The sequence below is a fragment of the Martes martes genome, assembly GCF_963455335.1.
Source record: "Martes martes genome assembly, chromosome: 3".
NCBI lineage: Eukaryota > Metazoa > Chordata > Mammalia > Carnivora > Mustelidae > Martes > Martes martes.
This window is the reverse complement of record NC_137890.1, coordinates 81,971,751-81,989,067: the sequence shown is the minus strand read 5'-3', so window position 1 is coordinate 81,989,067 and position 17,317 is coordinate 81,971,751. Positions and strand designations below refer to the sequence as shown.

General features: G+C 36.0%; 1 protein-coding gene across 1 annotated transcript in view; it reads left to right on the top strand.

The window, feature by feature from the left end:
• The window catches only part of RNF17 (ring finger protein 17), a gene marked incomplete at its 5' end in the record, with an annotated part of 157,618 nt that overhangs the window by 14,290 nt on the left and 126,011 nt on the right, over positions 1-17,317 (top strand). Inside the window, 4 exons of the mRNA XM_080798724.1 lie at positions 2,414-2,505; positions 6,548-6,659; positions 7,585-7,665; positions 9,135-9,235. Coding sequence (XP_080654850.1) covers positions 2,414-2,505; positions 6,548-6,659; positions 7,585-7,665; positions 9,135-9,235 — 386 coding nt within the window. The remainder of the gene's footprint in view (positions 1-2,413; positions 2,506-6,547; positions 6,660-7,584; positions 7,666-9,134; positions 9,236-17,317) is intronic.

The following is a 17,317-nucleotide window of genomic DNA, read 5'->3' as shown; positions in this document are numbered from 1 at the left end:
ACTACACTGAAGCTTATATCTGTGTATATTTAAGAAAAGAGGAAAAAAATATAGGTATGAAAAAGTTCAAGTTAAAAGTTACTATTGAATATGTTATATTAAACATCTAGTTGAGGGCGCCTGGGTGGCTCAGTGGGTTAAACATCTAGTTGAAATGATAGGTAAAAAAAAAAAATCATAAGAAGAAATTTAAAAAGAGAAAAATTGTATCTAAGCAATATATAGGCTGTGAGGCAATATACTGTTTTCTCCTCGTGTTGGGGTTTTACAGTTTTATGGGGCCTCTGTGGTGGTTGTCCTCTTGTTCTTTCAGCTTGTCTTTTGGGGGCAGAGCCTGCTGCATTGTTTTTCAGTCAGTGCTGCTTGGGCGGAGTTGCCCTGTCCCCTATGGGGATGGGCTCCGTGGAAACGGGTTTTTCAGGCTTTTGTTCTCTGGCAGCTTTTTGCACCTTTTCTGAGTATCAGAGCAAAGTAAACTGTTTGTACCCGACCCTCACCTCGGAGAGAAGCCACAGTCTCCTCCTCTCTGAATCCTCCAGAACACACAGACTCCACCTCTGCCAGCACAGTTGAATACCACAGCCTCCCATAGATGGTACACTCGCCAGGCGACACTCCCAGTGGTCGATGGAGGCCCCCAATTGTTTCTGCACCCCCGTGCCACCAAAACTGCAAGCGATACTGGTCTGGATGAGCCTGGCCCCGGCGCCTCAGTGCCTGCATTTCCTGGGACCATGACCTCCAGTCCAAGCCAGGTCCTCTCAGCCAGGGTGGTGGCAGCCAGCCCCAGGGACCAGTGACTCAAGTCCACACCAAGCCCTATTAGGTGCAGGCAGGGGAGCAGCTATGGGTGGTCCAGGGACTGTAGGCTTAGATCCTTGCCTGCGGATGCCTGGCAATTGTTTCTTAAGCCCCTTTGTTCTGTTTGAGCGCTGTTATCAGTCCCTTCCTGTCTTGCTGCCACCGGTCTCCAAGCTATTGCTGGTTCCCAAATGCAGGACACATTTGCGCTGGGGTATTACTTTCCAGTGGCTACCTTTGGTGGCTCCCTCCCTCTTCTGTTTATTCTCAGGTATCTGTCTTTGCAATCCCAACTCCATCCTTTGTACGATGATACTCTGCCCTCATAGAGATCCAGATGTATATAATCATATCTCAGGCTGATTTCATGGGTTTTCAAAGTGGCTTTGTAGGTTTCTAGCTAAATTTAGGGGACAGTTGAGATGGAGTCCCCCACTTCTCCCGAAGTAAGTATATCCTTACTTTACACTTCAATTCCTTGATTATTAGTGAAATTGAGCACTTTCATATGCTGATTTATCAGCTTCCCTCCTTTAATAGATCCCTTCAGATCCTTTGCACATTTTCCTTTTGAATTGTCTTTCCTAACTTGTAAGAATACTTCATATGACAGGGATATTCATACTTTGTCCAGTATATCCTAACTATTTTCTCCCAGTCTTTCACTTCTAATTTTATTACATTTAGCCATTCAGAAATGTTTCTTTTAGTCATTTTTTTCCCTTCTTCATGGTTTCTAGGTTTTCTTTGGTTAGGCAGACCTTCCCATCCTAGAGTTATATATGTGTTTTCTGTATTTCTACTGTGTTTAAGATATTTATACACACACACACACACACATATATATACACACACACATATATATATATTTATAATCTATTTTATATGGTGTAACATAGTCATATAATTTTTTTCTTCAAAATGAAGAAACACTGTTTGTTGAATAATCCTATTTCATTGAAATGCCCCTTGTATTCTGTATTAAGTTCCCATACAAATGTGGCTGTATTATATTAATTTATTATGCCAGTACCCTAGCATTTTAATTACATTAGCTTTATGCTCTGGTGGGATAAATCTCTACTGAATGGTATGTCAAAATTTTTATAATTCTTAGATAGTATATTTTCCGTATGAACTGTAGAATTGTGTTAATTTTTTGTATTTTACATTAGTTATATTTAGGATATTAAATTTGTGTCTAGGAGTTTGAAATGATTTTCCATTCACTCTGTTTTTGTTGTATGATCCCAATAAATTACTTGGTTTTCTTTTCTTAGAACTTACATTTTTCTTACTAAATTTATTCCTAAGTATTATTTTAGGTTTTGAACATAACTGGAAATGTCATTGTGAAAATTTTACAGTAGATTTTTAAAGTCTTTTTACAAGTATATTCTGTAGAATGTGGTAGAATGAAGTGTTTTAATGTTCTATTTAAGTAATAACTGCCAGAGTAGATTTCTTAAAAAATTAAAATAGGGTAAAAACATCATACATATATAATTTTTTCTTTGAAAGAGAAGGTTAGTAAGAATGGCACAGTTTGAATTCTGGATAAACAGAATTTATGAATGACTAGTTTTTGTTTTTATTATTATTTTGTCCTAAGATTGCTACAACTATAAATACGAGACAAGGATACTATCCAACAGATGGATGTATCAGAGAAGATTCTTTTATGGAAAAACTGCAGCCTAAAAAGTATGTTTTATGTGTACTTATTTCAGTATTTGAAGTTCAGTGTATTTCTGAAAGGGTAATTGTAGCATCACTGATAAAATATCATTTTTAGATAAGTGTTTCTAGCCCATTGTTTATAGAGTACTCTTTATAAATTTTTTTAAATATAGTTGACACACTATTACATTATTTTCAGGTATACAACATAGTGATTCAACTTCTTTATATGTTATGCTATGCTCACCACAAGGGTAGCTACCATCTGTCACCTACACTATTACGGTATCATTGATTACATTCCTTGTGTTGTACTTTTTATTCCAGTGACTTTTTCATTCCATCTGGAAGCCTATATCTCCCATTATAGAGTGCTCTTTTATAATTTGTCTTAATTCTTAGTGAAATGGAGACTCCAGCTCCTAAAAAAGCATTAGTTTGTCCTTATTCAGTGTGGCGGGGGGAGAATGCAAGAAAAGCTGAGAATGTCATTCTAGCAAAAGTTATTGGTGCTCGCTGAGAGCTGTGGCTTTCAAAAGGTGTTAATTCTTAAGAGTATCATGAGCATGATATAGTAGAGGACTTTGGAAAGAGGTGGTTTGAGAGGTGATTGATAAAAGGAAGAGTAATAATTTGGGGGGGTTCTTTTACTCATTTTCCTTTCTTCAATAGGATTTTGTATACATATATATTTATAAAGTTCTTTTTTTACCTAGTGAAGCAGAGATTTTTTTTAAAACATAACCCCAGCTGGAGACCAGCACCTGTGTTATTTTTTATTGCACTTACTTATTTTTTTTTAAGATTTTATTTATGTATTTGACAGACAGAGATCACAGGTAGGCAGAGAGAGAGGGGGAAGCAGGATTCCCGCTGAGCAGAGAGCCGGATGCAGAGAGCCAGGACCCTGAGACCATGACCTGAGCAAAAGGCAGAGGCTTTAACCCACTGAGCCACCCAGGCGCCCCTGCACTTACTTATTTATGTCTCCCTCTGTTAGTCTATAAGCCCCTGTAAGGGCATGGACCACATTTTACTGCTTTCTATATTCCTGTTGCTGGATACAGTAAACATGTAATAAATGTTTGTTAGATGAAATGCCATGATGTTTTGACATTTTTTTTGACATTTTTATGGTTTTTCTGAAATCATGTTTCAGTACTAGATAAATTTATATTTAGGGTTGACTATGGGATGGGATGGGATGGATTACGATGAAAAAATAGTAAAGTTTTACTTTATAACTTCATGAGAATTAAAGAGACTTCCAGTTAATTCATGGAGACCCTACTCAGAAGGCAATTATATTTTTGTATAATTTTGACTTTTTAGAGCATATTGAATATAGTAATAAATTACGTGGGAAATAAAAGAAACACAGGAAACTTTCAAGGAACAACCTCATTTGAAACCTTTCAATTTTGTTAATGGCACCAAGCATCAGTAAATCACCCAATTTCCTCATAACTTCTTCATTTTGCCTCCTGCAGACTAATTTTCACAGTATCTTTCATATCCATCATTTATCTTTCATTTTTACTATCCTATTTAATTCTTACTCTTTTTTGACTACCTCCTTAATACTTCCTTACTCTTCCCTGCTCCATGCTTCTTCATTGCCTACCTAAATAAAATCCAAAAATTTTTAGACTACCATTCAGTGGCTTTTCACATTACTGATGCAGCTTCTCTGTCCGGAATACATGGGTGCTTAGACAGAAACCAAAATACTTATAGTTATTAAGCCACTTAGTCTGGCAACTGGTTATTGACAGGACCAGTGGCGTTCAGGCTTACTGAATGCCAACCCCTATATTTGTATTCCACTGGCCATTTCCTCCATGCGTTCTGAATGAAATGATTAGAGTAAATCATTAAGAATCTTTATGGCTCCATGTGAGTCAGTGGCCACAACAAATTTGAGTACCTACAGCAGTCCAGCAAATGACTTACTGGGTGAGGTAGATTTTAAACAATGAGTGATATGAATTGTGGGGACAGAGGTTTACCCTCTCCAAAAGAGGTGGCCCCTTTTTAGCTCTAGCTAGTTATTGCTGTGTGTTAAGACTAAACCAGTGTTGCCAATCTTCCTTTTTATTCCCTCAAGTGAAGATAGAAATCTGAACTTCTTTGTGAAATTTTCTGATTTTTTAAACCTTACACAAGTTAAATCTGATTATATTCTTGTCTAAATATATATAATATCTAGTGTGGTTATAAAGTAAAATTTCGCTTTCAGAAGTAAATGAATCCATTGTAAAATACTCAAATTTTTTCCAAATTACTGTATTTTTTTTTAAATTCTCCATGTCAAGTATACTTACATTAGAAGCTCCTATTCCCTAATTTCAGTAGAGTTTGGTTTAAAATAGTTGTTTATGTGTTGAGGAATAAGTCTGTTTAAAAATAATGTATTTCCGGGGCGCCTGGGTGGCTCAGTTGGTTAAGCGGCTGCCTTCGGCTCAGGTCATGATCCCAGCGTCCTGGGATCGAGTCCCACATCGGGCTCCTTGCTCGGCAGGGAGCCTGCTTCTCCCTCTGCCTCTGCCTACCACTCTGTCTCCCTGTGCTCGCTCACTCGCTCTCTAACAAATAAATACATTTAAAAAAAAAAAATAAATAATGTATTTCCTTCCTGATTTATATTTTAATTTATATTTAATATTTTGAAACGGGGACGCCTGGGTGGCTCAGTGGGTTAAGCCTCTGTCTTCTGCTCAGGTCATGGTCTCAGGGTCCTGGGATCGAGTCCCGCATCGGGCTCTCTGCTCAGCGGGGATCCTGCTTCCCCCTCTGTCTCTGCCTGCCTCTCTGCCGACTTGTGATCCCTCTCTCTCTGTCAAATAAATAAATAAAATCTTTAAAAAAAAATATTTTGAAACAGGAATTGAATAATGGACTCCTAAGGGCTTATGCATTCACATGTTTTCAAGAACATGAATATTCACTTTTCAAAGTAATGAACGTTTAAAAATTAAAGTCTGTTTTTTTCCTCTATAAGGGTAATGTTTAAACATACTTTCTTCTATAAACTATTACAGGCTTTTGATTAAGTTATTTAGCAAACATTTATCAAGAGCTTACTGTCTGTTAGCCAATATGGGAATATAAAGATAAAAAAAAGGCAAAAACTCAGAATGCCTGGGTGGTTCAGTCATTTAAGCATCCACTTTTAGCTCAGGTCATGATCCCAGGGTCCTGGGATCGAGTTCCACACCAGGTTCTTTGCTCAGTGGGGAGTCTGCTTCTCCCTCTGCCTGCTGTTCTCCCTGCTTGTGTACTTGAGCTCTGTCTCTCTCTGACAAATAAATAAAACCTTAAAATAAGCAAAAACTGTAGCATGTTTAGATAAGAAATGAAAGTAATTTTTTCTTTGCAAATTAACTTACCTAGTAAATTTATTACCTTTTTGCAAATTATCTAGACCCATAAGCATGTTATATTAATAGCAGGCATGTGTGTATAAGTAATTGAGCTTAAAGACAGTTCAGTGACTGTCAACTTCTCTACCAAAAAACATTAGCTAAGGAGAGAAATTAGGATTGGGAGAGGTAATTAGCACAGTTTATACTATGGAATAATAATTTTTTTTTTTTTAGGGATTTGCTAAGAAGCTGAATTCTTGGTAAAATTAAGTTTCATTTTTAAAGATATTATTTATTTATTTGACAGAGAGAGAACACAGTAAGAGAGGGAACACAAGGAGGGGTAGTGGGAGAGGGAGAAGCAGGCTTCCCACTGAGCAGGGAGCCCAGTGCGGGGTTTCATCCCAGGACCCTGAGGTGGGATCATGACCTGAGCCAAAGGCAGATGCTTAATGACTGAGCCACCCAGATGCCCCTTGGTAAAATTAAGTTTCATATGGAAGCATATTTAACCATGTTTCCCTCTCTTTGGATGATGACTGAGATATCATGGATGATGACAGTTCTCAATGACTGAGAACTCATTGTAATTGTTATTAAAAGTTGTCATGTGATTTATTTTTGACAGTAACAATCAGAATAGAAGTTTAAAATTGTTATATTAATGTGGTATTTAAAATAATGTACTTGACATTTTTCAGGATAAAGATTTGTTCTCAGGACTTTAAAAAGACTTCTGATCAGCTAACTATTGGTTTAGAACATTCAACATCCACACACAGGACTATTTTGAACTCCTCATCTCTAATAGCGGTATGAAAAAATGTTACTCATGAAGTAAGATGAACCCAAACATTTTTACTTTGTGTCTGGTAGTTTTACTCTTCTCTCCTCTCAAGGTTGCTATAATTACAGGGGGTTTTTTTGGAAGCGTAAAGGTGAGGTAAACGTACATTTTTTACTTGAATCTCTTATTCTAAGTATGCTTGAACAATTCTCGTTTTTCCTGAGGCAAGCCGTTCTCCCTTTGACCAATTCTATTAGTGTTCCTAATATTTAACCATATGTAGCTTCTTCCCTTTGAACCTAGTTATTGAATCTAGATAATATGAAACTTGTATAAAGTACAGGTTTCTAAATTCTCAATGTAATTTTTCCAATCATTTTAATGACATCCAAAAGGCCTAATTAATTCACTGTGATGATGATGATGTTAGTGTTGGAAGACTGAATTTCACCTTTTTCTATAACTTTAAATAATGTATTTAGTTTAAGATCAGAAATAGAACAAATTCCAAAATGCTATTATTAAAGAGATCTTTAATGAACTAGGGGAAAGGAGAAATCACTTGATCTTGATATCTTTTAAGTTTTAACATACCCAAATTATAATCTTCTTTAAAAACTTTTTTTTAGTGTGTACATTAATTACCATGATACATTTTTCAAGATAGTTTTAAGTTGAAAAACGATTACACAAAATATACCAATTTTTCAAAAAGTTCTCTAAAAAAAAGTCAGGAATACTATAATCTCTAATCAAAATGCTAGTAGTTTTTAAATTTCTGGATATAAGATTAAGAGTGTCATTTTTGTTACTTGGTTTCTCTCATGGTCTGTGTTACATTTGTAATCAAAATTGTAGCTTGGTATGTTTACAACTAATATAATGTATATAACCATCTATTTTTATATTTTTTATTTTATATTTGTATGTGGACCCTCTTCCCCTTCTTAGGAAACTAAAACTGCAGAAGAAATTGATGAAGCATTGAAGATAGCAGGCTATAGTTTTGAGCAATTAAGTGTTGCTGTAAAAGTAAGCATTTTAAGTGATTAAATTCTATAGTGAATTAAGGCATATTCTCTTTAAATGTGTATATTTGGACGTATATTACTGAAGTTAGAGCTTAGCACTAAGTTACTGAGCATGATAATCCAGTAACAGAGGAACATACAAAAGAATAGAAAATTTCCATGGCCTGCTAGGATTCGTTTTGTGGCATTATTATGTAAGTGGACTGAAATTGGAGCACTATTAAGGAACCATGATTTTTTTTTTCTTGCTGTGAGCTGAATTTTGTCTCAGAAGTATTACAGACCATCTTTCCAACATTGCTCATTAGTTGGCTGTCTACCCTTACACAAAGAATCTTATTTTCTTTCCTCCTTTACCCCATCTCCCCCCAAAAGAGACTCACTTGGTGACAAAGAACAAGCTCCTAAGCACCCAGCAACAACAAATTTGCAACAAAGAATATATCTGAGGGATGCCTGGGTGGCTCAGTCATTAAACATCTGCCTTCGGCTCAGGTCGTGATCTCGGGGTCCTGGGATCGAGCCCCGCATTGGGTTCCCTGCTCAGTTGGGAGTCTGCTTCTCTCTCTCCCTCCTCCCCTGTTTGTGTTTCCTCTTTCACTGTCTTTGTCAAATAAATAAACAAAATCTTTAAAAAAAATATATATATATATATATAGCTGATACAGGAGTTAAGACTTCAGCATGAATGGGGGGGTAGCAAAATTCAACCTATAACAGTCTGCTCTCTAACCACCCCCCCCATATTCTTGTCCTCTAAATGTAAAATACATTCACCTATCTAGTCTTAGATCCCATCCCAACATAGTCTTAAATCTATTCCAGCATCAAGTCCAAAATCTCACCTAAATATCTTCTAAATCAGGTATGGCTGAGACTCAGGGTATGATTCATTTGGGGGTAAAATTCCTCTCCAACCATGAACCTATGAAACTAGATAATTATTCTGCTTCTAAAATATTTTGGTTGGACAGGTATAGGATAGACAGACATTCCTGTTTTAAAAGGGGGAAGATGGAAGGGAAAAAAAAGGATTAGAGATCTCAAGTAACAATTCTTTGTTCAAAAAATGCAAACGTGGAATACTTAACATTTTACTTCAAGTATGTTTAATATTATGTATTAAGTTTTTTTCATTTAAGGAATCCTGCTAGAGAGAAATTCAGCTATCCAGAATGACTCTTCCTATAATAATAAAAAGGATTAAGAAATTTAGAAAACTTAGTGAATTTTCTAGGCCTTTTTTCTAGTTTATCAGTGCACAGTGCCAACAAAGATGTGATCTTGCTGACAAGTACCAGGATTTAAAGTTGAACTTTGTAACTTATTCCATTTTTATCACCTAATCTTCTCTTGTATGGCTACTTTGAAAAGTTCAAAAAGTACCTTTTAATTTTAAAATTATTTGAACAGTACAATTTCTACAAAATAAAAATACCAAATTAGATCTTTGTATTATGTTCTTCCCAGATGCTGGAACACATACACAATCAAACAAAAGAGGAAACAGTCAGTCTTATAGAGGTCCTGGAGAAACAGTTTGATCAACTTTTTACTTCTCTTGATTCAAGGTAATAACTTAAAAGTACAGACTCAGTGAAACTGAAGTTTTTAACATGAACTTGTCACTTTGGTTCTTTGTATAGATTGAAGTACCGAGTAACTTTTAAGCAAGTTTGGAAGGTTTGGGTGATCCCTACAGACTGATGTCTACAGCTTGAAAATGAAGAACAATTAATACATTTTTTAAAATTTTTGGCTATTTGCCATCTGGTCCTTCAGCTAACTGATAAACAAGCTTCTTTCTTAAAGCAGCACAGAAAATTACTTTCAAAATCTGCATGTTATAGAATTTCACTTGGGAAAATGCAAACATGCTTTTTCTCACACATCACTCCATTTTTTCATATGTTTATTTGCATCAGAGCAAGTAATACTCTAATACTTTCTGACATTCATTTCTTTTTTTTCTGACATTCATTTCTAAGCAAATACCACATAGTTCCATATCCATTACTTTAAAAATTCTTTGATATATATGATCTTTAATAATTTTTAATCACATTTTTCATTTCAAGAAATAGGATCATAAAAGTTTTGATGTGACAAAAGAAGTATCTTTAATAATGGTACCTGTCCATTTGACCCTTAGTTCTTTTTCTTTTTAATCCCATTAAGATGCCAAAGACATAGGCTCAATATACTGTCAATGAATTGGTTGATATTCTTCAGTCTTCCCTATTGATGCTATCTCACATATGGTCTTTAATTGTAACATTTAAGTTGTAAGTCATGTGCATGTATTTTAAACATTCTTATAGTGGTAAAATGTACATAAAAAGACTACCTTTTTAATCATTTTTAAGTGTCCAGTTTAGTGGCATATGATAATTTTATGTTTAACTTTTTGAGGCAACATCAGAGTTTTCTAGTGTAGCTATACATTTTACTTGTAGTTTCTCATATTCTCACCAACAATGTTTTCTGGAGTTTTGTAGTAATCATATCCTAATGGGTATGAAATAGTATCTTGTGATTTTGATTTGCATTTTATGTTGAGTATTTTTTCATGTGCTTATTTATTGCTTATTTACCTATCCTCTTTGAAGAAAAGCCTTTCAAGTCCTTTCTTTTGGGTTGGATTATTTTGTTGTGGGGTTGGAGTTCTACATACACTCAGGATACTAATCCTTTATCAGATATATCATTTTCAGATATTTTCTCCCATTCTGTGGGTTGCCTTTTCACTCTCTTGATAGCATTCTTTGACCCACAAAAGTTACTGATAGTCTGTGAATTTTTGTTGTTGTTGCCTGTGCTTTTGTGTCATAGCCAAGAAATCATTGCTGAATCTAGCATTATAAAGCTTTTCCCCTGTGTTTTCTTCCAAGAGTTCTACAGTTTTAGCTCTTACATTTAGATCTTTGATTCATTTAGAGTTAATTTTTGTATATGGTATAAGAGAAAGGTCCGGTTTCATTCTTTTCCATGTGAATGTCCACTTTTCTCTGCACCATTCATTGAAAGATGGTCTTTTCTCCATTGAATGGTCTGGGTATGCCTGTTAATACTGTTAACCATATATGTGAAGGTTTATATTTGAGATGTCTATTTTATTCCATCGGTCTGTCTGTCCTTATGTCAGTAACACACTGTTTTGATTATAGCTAGCTTTGTAGCAAGTTTGGAAATCAAGGTGTTTGAGCCCTCCAATTTTGTTCTTTTTCAAGTTTGTTTTGGCAGTCTGGAGTCCGCTGCGATTTCATATGACTTTGAGAATGGGTTTTTCTATTCTGCCTGAAACATCACTGAAATTTTAATAGAGATTGCATTGAATTGTAGATTGTTTTGGGTAGCATTGTCAACAATAGTAGGTCTTCCAGTCCATGAATGTGGGATGTCTTTCCTCTTATTTGTGTCTTCTTTCATTTCTTTCAGCAGTCTGGTACGGTGTATAAACATACAAGTCTATTCCCTCCTTGTTTAAGTTTATTCCTAAGTATATTCTTTTGTATTCTATTTTAAAAAGAATTATTTTCTTAATTTCCTTTTTAGACTGTTAGAATATAGAAATGCATGGGGGTTTTGTGTATTGATTTTGTTCCTACATTTTTTCTGAATTCATTTATTAGCCCTGCAAGTATTTTTTGGCCTACTTAGGGTTTTGTACATATAAGATCATGTTATCTGCAAAAATGGATAATAGTACTTCTTTTCAATTTGGATGTCTTTTACTTACTTTTCCTTGCCTAATTACTCCAGCTAGAACTTAATAATAATTTGTTAAATAGCAGTGGCAAAAGCGCACATCCTGATCTTGTTTCCAATCTTAGTGAAGAAATAACAGCTTTTCCTCTGCCTGCTTAGCTGTGGGTTTTCATATATGGCCTTTATGTTGATGTAGTTTCCCTAAATTCCTATTACATTGAGGGTTTTTATAATGAAAGGGTGCTAAAATATGTCAGATCCTTTTTCTACATTGATTGAAGGGATCATATATGGAATTTTTACTACTTCTTGCTGTGGTATATAATATTAATTGATTTTCATGTGTCAAATCATCCCTATATTCTAGGAATAAATCCTACTAGGTCATGATGCAGTATCCTTTTAATATGCTGCTAAATTTGATTTGTGCTAATACTTTGTTGAGGATTTCGCACTGATTGATGCTCATAAGAGATAGTTGTCTGGAGTTCTCTTGTAGTGTCTTCATATGGCTTTGATAATGCTTACCTCATAGAATGAGTTAGGAATTGTTCCTACCCCTTCGATTTTTTGGAAGGGTTTCAGGAAGGTTGGTGTTAATTCATCATTAAGTTTTTGGTAGAATTCACAAGTGAAGCCATCTGGCCCAGGGATTTCCTTTTTGGAAGGTTTTTGATTGCTGATTTAATTACCTTACTTGTTATTGATCTGTTCAGAGTTTCTATTTCTCCCTTAGTCGTATAGTATGTTTCTAGGAATTTGTCCATTTCATCTAGATTATCCAATTTCTTGGCATGCAGTTGTCTTTAATACTTTCTTGTAATCCTTTTGACTCCTGTAAAATTGGTCATCATGTTCCCACTTCCTTTTTGATTTTACTAAGTTGATTCTTCTCTTTTTCTTTGTGTAAAGAGTTGTCAATTTCAATTGAAAAGAACCGACCTTTCTAGAAATCAACCACAAGAAAAAAATTGGAAAGACTCCAAATACACAGAGGTTCGAAATATGTTACTAAACAAATCGAAGAGGAAATAAAACAATATAGGGAAACAAATGAAAATTTGTTTTAAATTTGGTCTAAAAATCTTTGGGATATAGCAAAAACAGTACTAACAGGGAAGAATATAACAATTCAGGCCTACCTCAAGAAGCAAGAAAAATCTTAGGGTGCCTGGCTGGCTCAGTCATTGAAGCATGTGACTCTTGAACTTGGGGTTCTAAGTTCGATCCTCACATTGGGTATAGAGATTACATAAAAATAAAGTCTTTTAAAAAATGAACTTAGGGGCACATGGGTGCCTCAGTTGGTTAAGCATCTGCCTTTGGTTCAGGTCGTGATTCCAGGGTCCTGGGATCAAGCCCGCCATCAGGCTCCCTGCTCAGCGAAGAGTCTGCTTCTCTCTCTCCCTTTGCTGTTTCCCCTTTTTGTGTGTGCTCTCCCTCTCTCTCTCTCTCTCCCTCCCTCTCTCAAATAAATAAATAAAATCTTTAAAAAATGAATTTAGAATTGACAAAAATCCCAATCAACCTAACCTTACAATTAAAGGACCTGGAAAAAGAACAAATGAAGCCTAAAGACAGCAGAGAGAAGGAAATAATAAAGATTAGAGCAGAAATAAATGATACAGAAACTTAAAAAACAATTGTACATCATTGAAACCAGGAAATGGTTCTTTCAAAGAACAACTTTTGCTTTCACTGACTTTTTTTTCTCCATTTTTTAAATTTTCTAGTTCCTTATCACCACTCTAATCTTTATTAGTCCTTCCTTGCACTAGAGTTCGGTTTAGTTTTTATTTTTCTAGTTCCTAAAGCATAAAGTTAGATTGTTGGTTTGCCGTTTCTTTTTTAATGTGTTTACAAATATGTATTTCCATTTAACACTGCTATCACTATCTTGTTAATTTTGGCCATTCTAAGGTGTAAGGTGGTATCTCAATGTGGTTTTGATTTGAATCTCCCTGGTGGCTAATGATGATGAACATTTTTTCATGTGTCTGTTAGCCATTTGTATGTCTTCTTTGGAGAAGTATCTGTTCATATCTTCTACCCATTTTTGGACATGATTATCTGTTTTTTGAGTGTTGAGTTTGAGGAGTTCTTTATAGATCTTGGATATCAGCCCTTTGTCTGTAGTGTCATTTGCAAATATCTTCTCCCATTGAGTGGGTTGCCTCTTTGTTTTGTTGACTGTTTCCTTTGCTGTGCAGAAACTTTTGATCTTGATGAAGTCCCAAAAGTTCATTTTTGCTTTTGTTTCCTTTGCCTTTGGAGACATGTCTTGAAAGAAGTTGTTGTGGCCGAAGTTGAAGAGATTACTGCCTATGTTCTCTAGGATTTTGACAGATTCCTGCCTCACAATGAGGTCTTTTATCCGTTTTGAGTTTGTTTATGGTGTAAAACAATGGTCAAGTTTCATTCTTCTATACATAACTGTCCGATTTTCCCAGCACCATTTATTGAAGAGACTGTCTCTTTTCCACTGTGTATTTTTTCCTGCTTTGTCGAAGATTAGTTGACCATAGAGTTGTGGGTCCACATCTGGGCTCTCTACTCTCTTCCACTGGTCTGTGTGTCTGTTTTTGTGCCAGTATCATGCTGTCTTGGTGATTACAGCTTTGTAGTAAAGCTTAAAGTCAGGCAATGTGATGCCCCCAGTTTTGTTTCTCTTTTTCAACGTTTCCTTAACAATTTGGGGTCTCTCCTGGTTCCATACAAATTTTAGGATTGTTTGTTCCAGCATTTTGAAAAATGCTGATGGAATTTTGATCCGGATGACATTGAAAGTACAGATTGCTACAGGCAGTATAGATATTTTAACAATGTTTATTCTTCCGATCCATGAGCATGGAATGCTTTTCCATCTTTTTGTGTCTTCTTCAGTTTCTTTCATGAGTCTTTGTAGTTCCTTGAGTACAGGTCCTTTACCTCTTTGGTTAGGTTTATTCCCAGGATCTTATGGTGCTATAGTAAATGGAATCGATTCTCTAATTTCTCTTTCTACAGTTACTTTACTAGTTACTTTGCTAGTGTATAAGAAAGCAACCAATTTCTGTACACTGATTTTGTGACCTGCCACATTACTGAATTGCTGTATGAGTTCTAGTAGTTTGGGGGTGGAGTTTTGGCTTTTCCACATAGAGTATCATGTCATCTGCGAAGAGAGTGAGTTTGACTTCTTTGCCAATTTGACTACCTCTTAATTTCTTTTTTTGTCTGATTACTGTTGCTAGGACTTCTCGTACTATGTTGAACAAAAGTGGCAAGAGTGAGCATCCTTGTCTTGTTCCTGATCTCAAAGGCTGTCATCTTTTCCCCATTGAGAATGATATTCGCTGTGGGTTTCTCATAGATAAATTATGAAGCTGAGGAATGTTCCCTCTATCCCTATACTTTGAAGCATTTTAATTAGGAATGGATACTGTATCTTATTAAATGCTTTTTCCGCATCAATTAAGAGGACCATGTGGTTCTTGTTTCTTCTCTTACTGATGTGTTCTATCACATTGATTGATTTGTGAAATGTTGAACCACTCCTCCAACCCAGGGATGAATCCCACCTGGTCATGGTGGATAATCTTTTTAATGTACTGTTGGATCCTATTAGCTAGGACCTTGTTAAGAATCTTGCCATCCATATTCATCAGGGATATTGGTCTGAAATTCTCCTTTTTAATGGGGTCTTTGCCTGGTTTGGGGATCAGGGTAATGCTGGCTTCATAGAAAGAGTCTGGGAGTTTTCCTTCTGTTCTATTTTTTGAAATAGCTTCAGGCAAATAGGTATTATTTCTTCTTTGAATGTTTGGTAGAATCCATCACGTCCTGGGCTCTTGTTTTTTTGGGAGGTTTTTTTTTTTTTTAAGATTTTATTTATGTATTTGACAGAGATCACAGGTAGGCAGAGGCAGGCAGAGGGAGAGGAAGGGAAGCAGGCTCCCTGCTGAGCAGAGAGCCTGATGCAGGGCTCAATCCCAGGACCCTGGGATCATGACCTGAGCTGAAGGCAGAGGCTTTAACCCACTGAACCACCCCTTGGGAGATTTTTGACCACTGTTTGAAACTTGTTACTAGGTATTAGTCTATTCAGGTTGTCAGTTTCTTCCTGATTCAGTCTTGGAAGTTAATAGGTTTCTAGGAATGCATCCATTTCTTCTAGGTTGCTTAACTTATTGGCATATAACTGTTGACAGTCATTTCTGATGATTGTTTCTATTTCCTTGGTGTTAGTCATGATCTCTCCCCTTTCTTTCATAATTTTATTAATTTTGGGTCCTCTCTTTTCTTTTGGATTAGTTTGGCCAGTGGATTATCGATCTTATTGATTCTTTCAATGAACCAGCTTGTAGTTTCATTGATATGTTCTACTGTATCTCAGACACTTCTCCAAAGAAGATGTACAAATGGCTAACATACACGTGAAAAAATGTTCGTCATCATTAGCCACCAGGGAGATTCAAATCAAAACCACATTGAGATATCACCTTACACCAGTTAGAATGGCCAAAATGAACAAGACAGTAAACAAGTGTTGGAGAGGATGTGGAGAAAGGGGAACCCTCTTACACTGTTAGTGGGAATGCAGGTTGGTGCAGCACTTTGGACAACAGTGTGGAGGTTCCTTAAGAAATTAAAAATAGAGCTATGATCCTGCAATTGCACTACTGGGTATTTGCCCCAAAGATACAGATGTAGTGAAAAGAAGGGCCATCTGTACCCCAATGTTCATAGTAGCGATGGCCACAGTTGCCAAACTGTGGAAAGAGCCAAGATGTCCTTCAGCAGACAAATGGATAAAGAAGATATGGTTCATATATACAATGGAATATTATGCCTCCATCAGAAAGGATGAATACCCAACTTTTGTAACAACATGAACAGGACTGGAGGAGATTATGCTGAGTGAGATAAGTCAAGCAGAGAGAATCAGTTATCATATGGTTTCACTTACTTGTGGAGCATAAGGAATAACACGGAGGACATTGGGAGAAGGAGAGGAGAAGGGTGTTGGGAGAAATCGGAGCGGGGGACAAACCATGAGAGTCTGTGGCAGGATATAAAATTAATGCACAGAAGTCAGCTGCATTTCTGTATACTAACAAGGAGGCAGAGGAAAGAGAAATCAAGGAATTGATCCCATTTACAGTTGGACTAAAAACCATAAAATACCTAGGAATAAACCCAACCAAGAGATAAAGGATCTGTACTCTAAAAACTTCAGACCACTGGTTGCTGGAGGGGAAGGGGATAGGGGGATGGGGTAGCTGGGTGATAGATATTGGGTAAGTTACGTGCTATGGTGAGTGCTGTGAATTGTGTAAGACCGATGATTCACAGACCTGTACCACTGAAACAAATAATACATGTTAATAAAAAAAAAATTAAAACTACAGATCACTTGTGAAAAAAATTGAGGAAGATACAAAGAAGTGAAAAAACATTCCATGCTCATGAATGGGAAGAACAAATATTGTTGAAATATCTATTCTACCCAGAGAAATCTATACATTCAATGTAAACCCTATCAAACTACTGTCAACATTTTTTATAGAGCTGAAACAAATAATTCTAAAATTTGTACAGTACCAGAAAAGACCCCAAATAGCCAATGGAATGCTGAAAAAGAAAACTTAAATTGGAGGCATCAGAATTCCAGACTTCAAGCTGTATTACAAAGCTGTAATCAAGGCATATGGTACTGGCACAAAAACAGGCACGTGGATCGGAGGATCAAAATAAAGAACCCAGAAATGGGCCCTTGATTCTGTGGTCAACTAGTTTTCAACAAAGCAGGAAAGAATATCCAATGGAAAATGGACTGTCTATTAAATTGTGTTGGAAATACTGGACAGCCACATGGAGAAGAATGAAACTTGACTATTCTCTTACATCATATACAAAGATAAACTCAAAATGGATGCAAGACCTAAATGTGAGACAAGAATCCA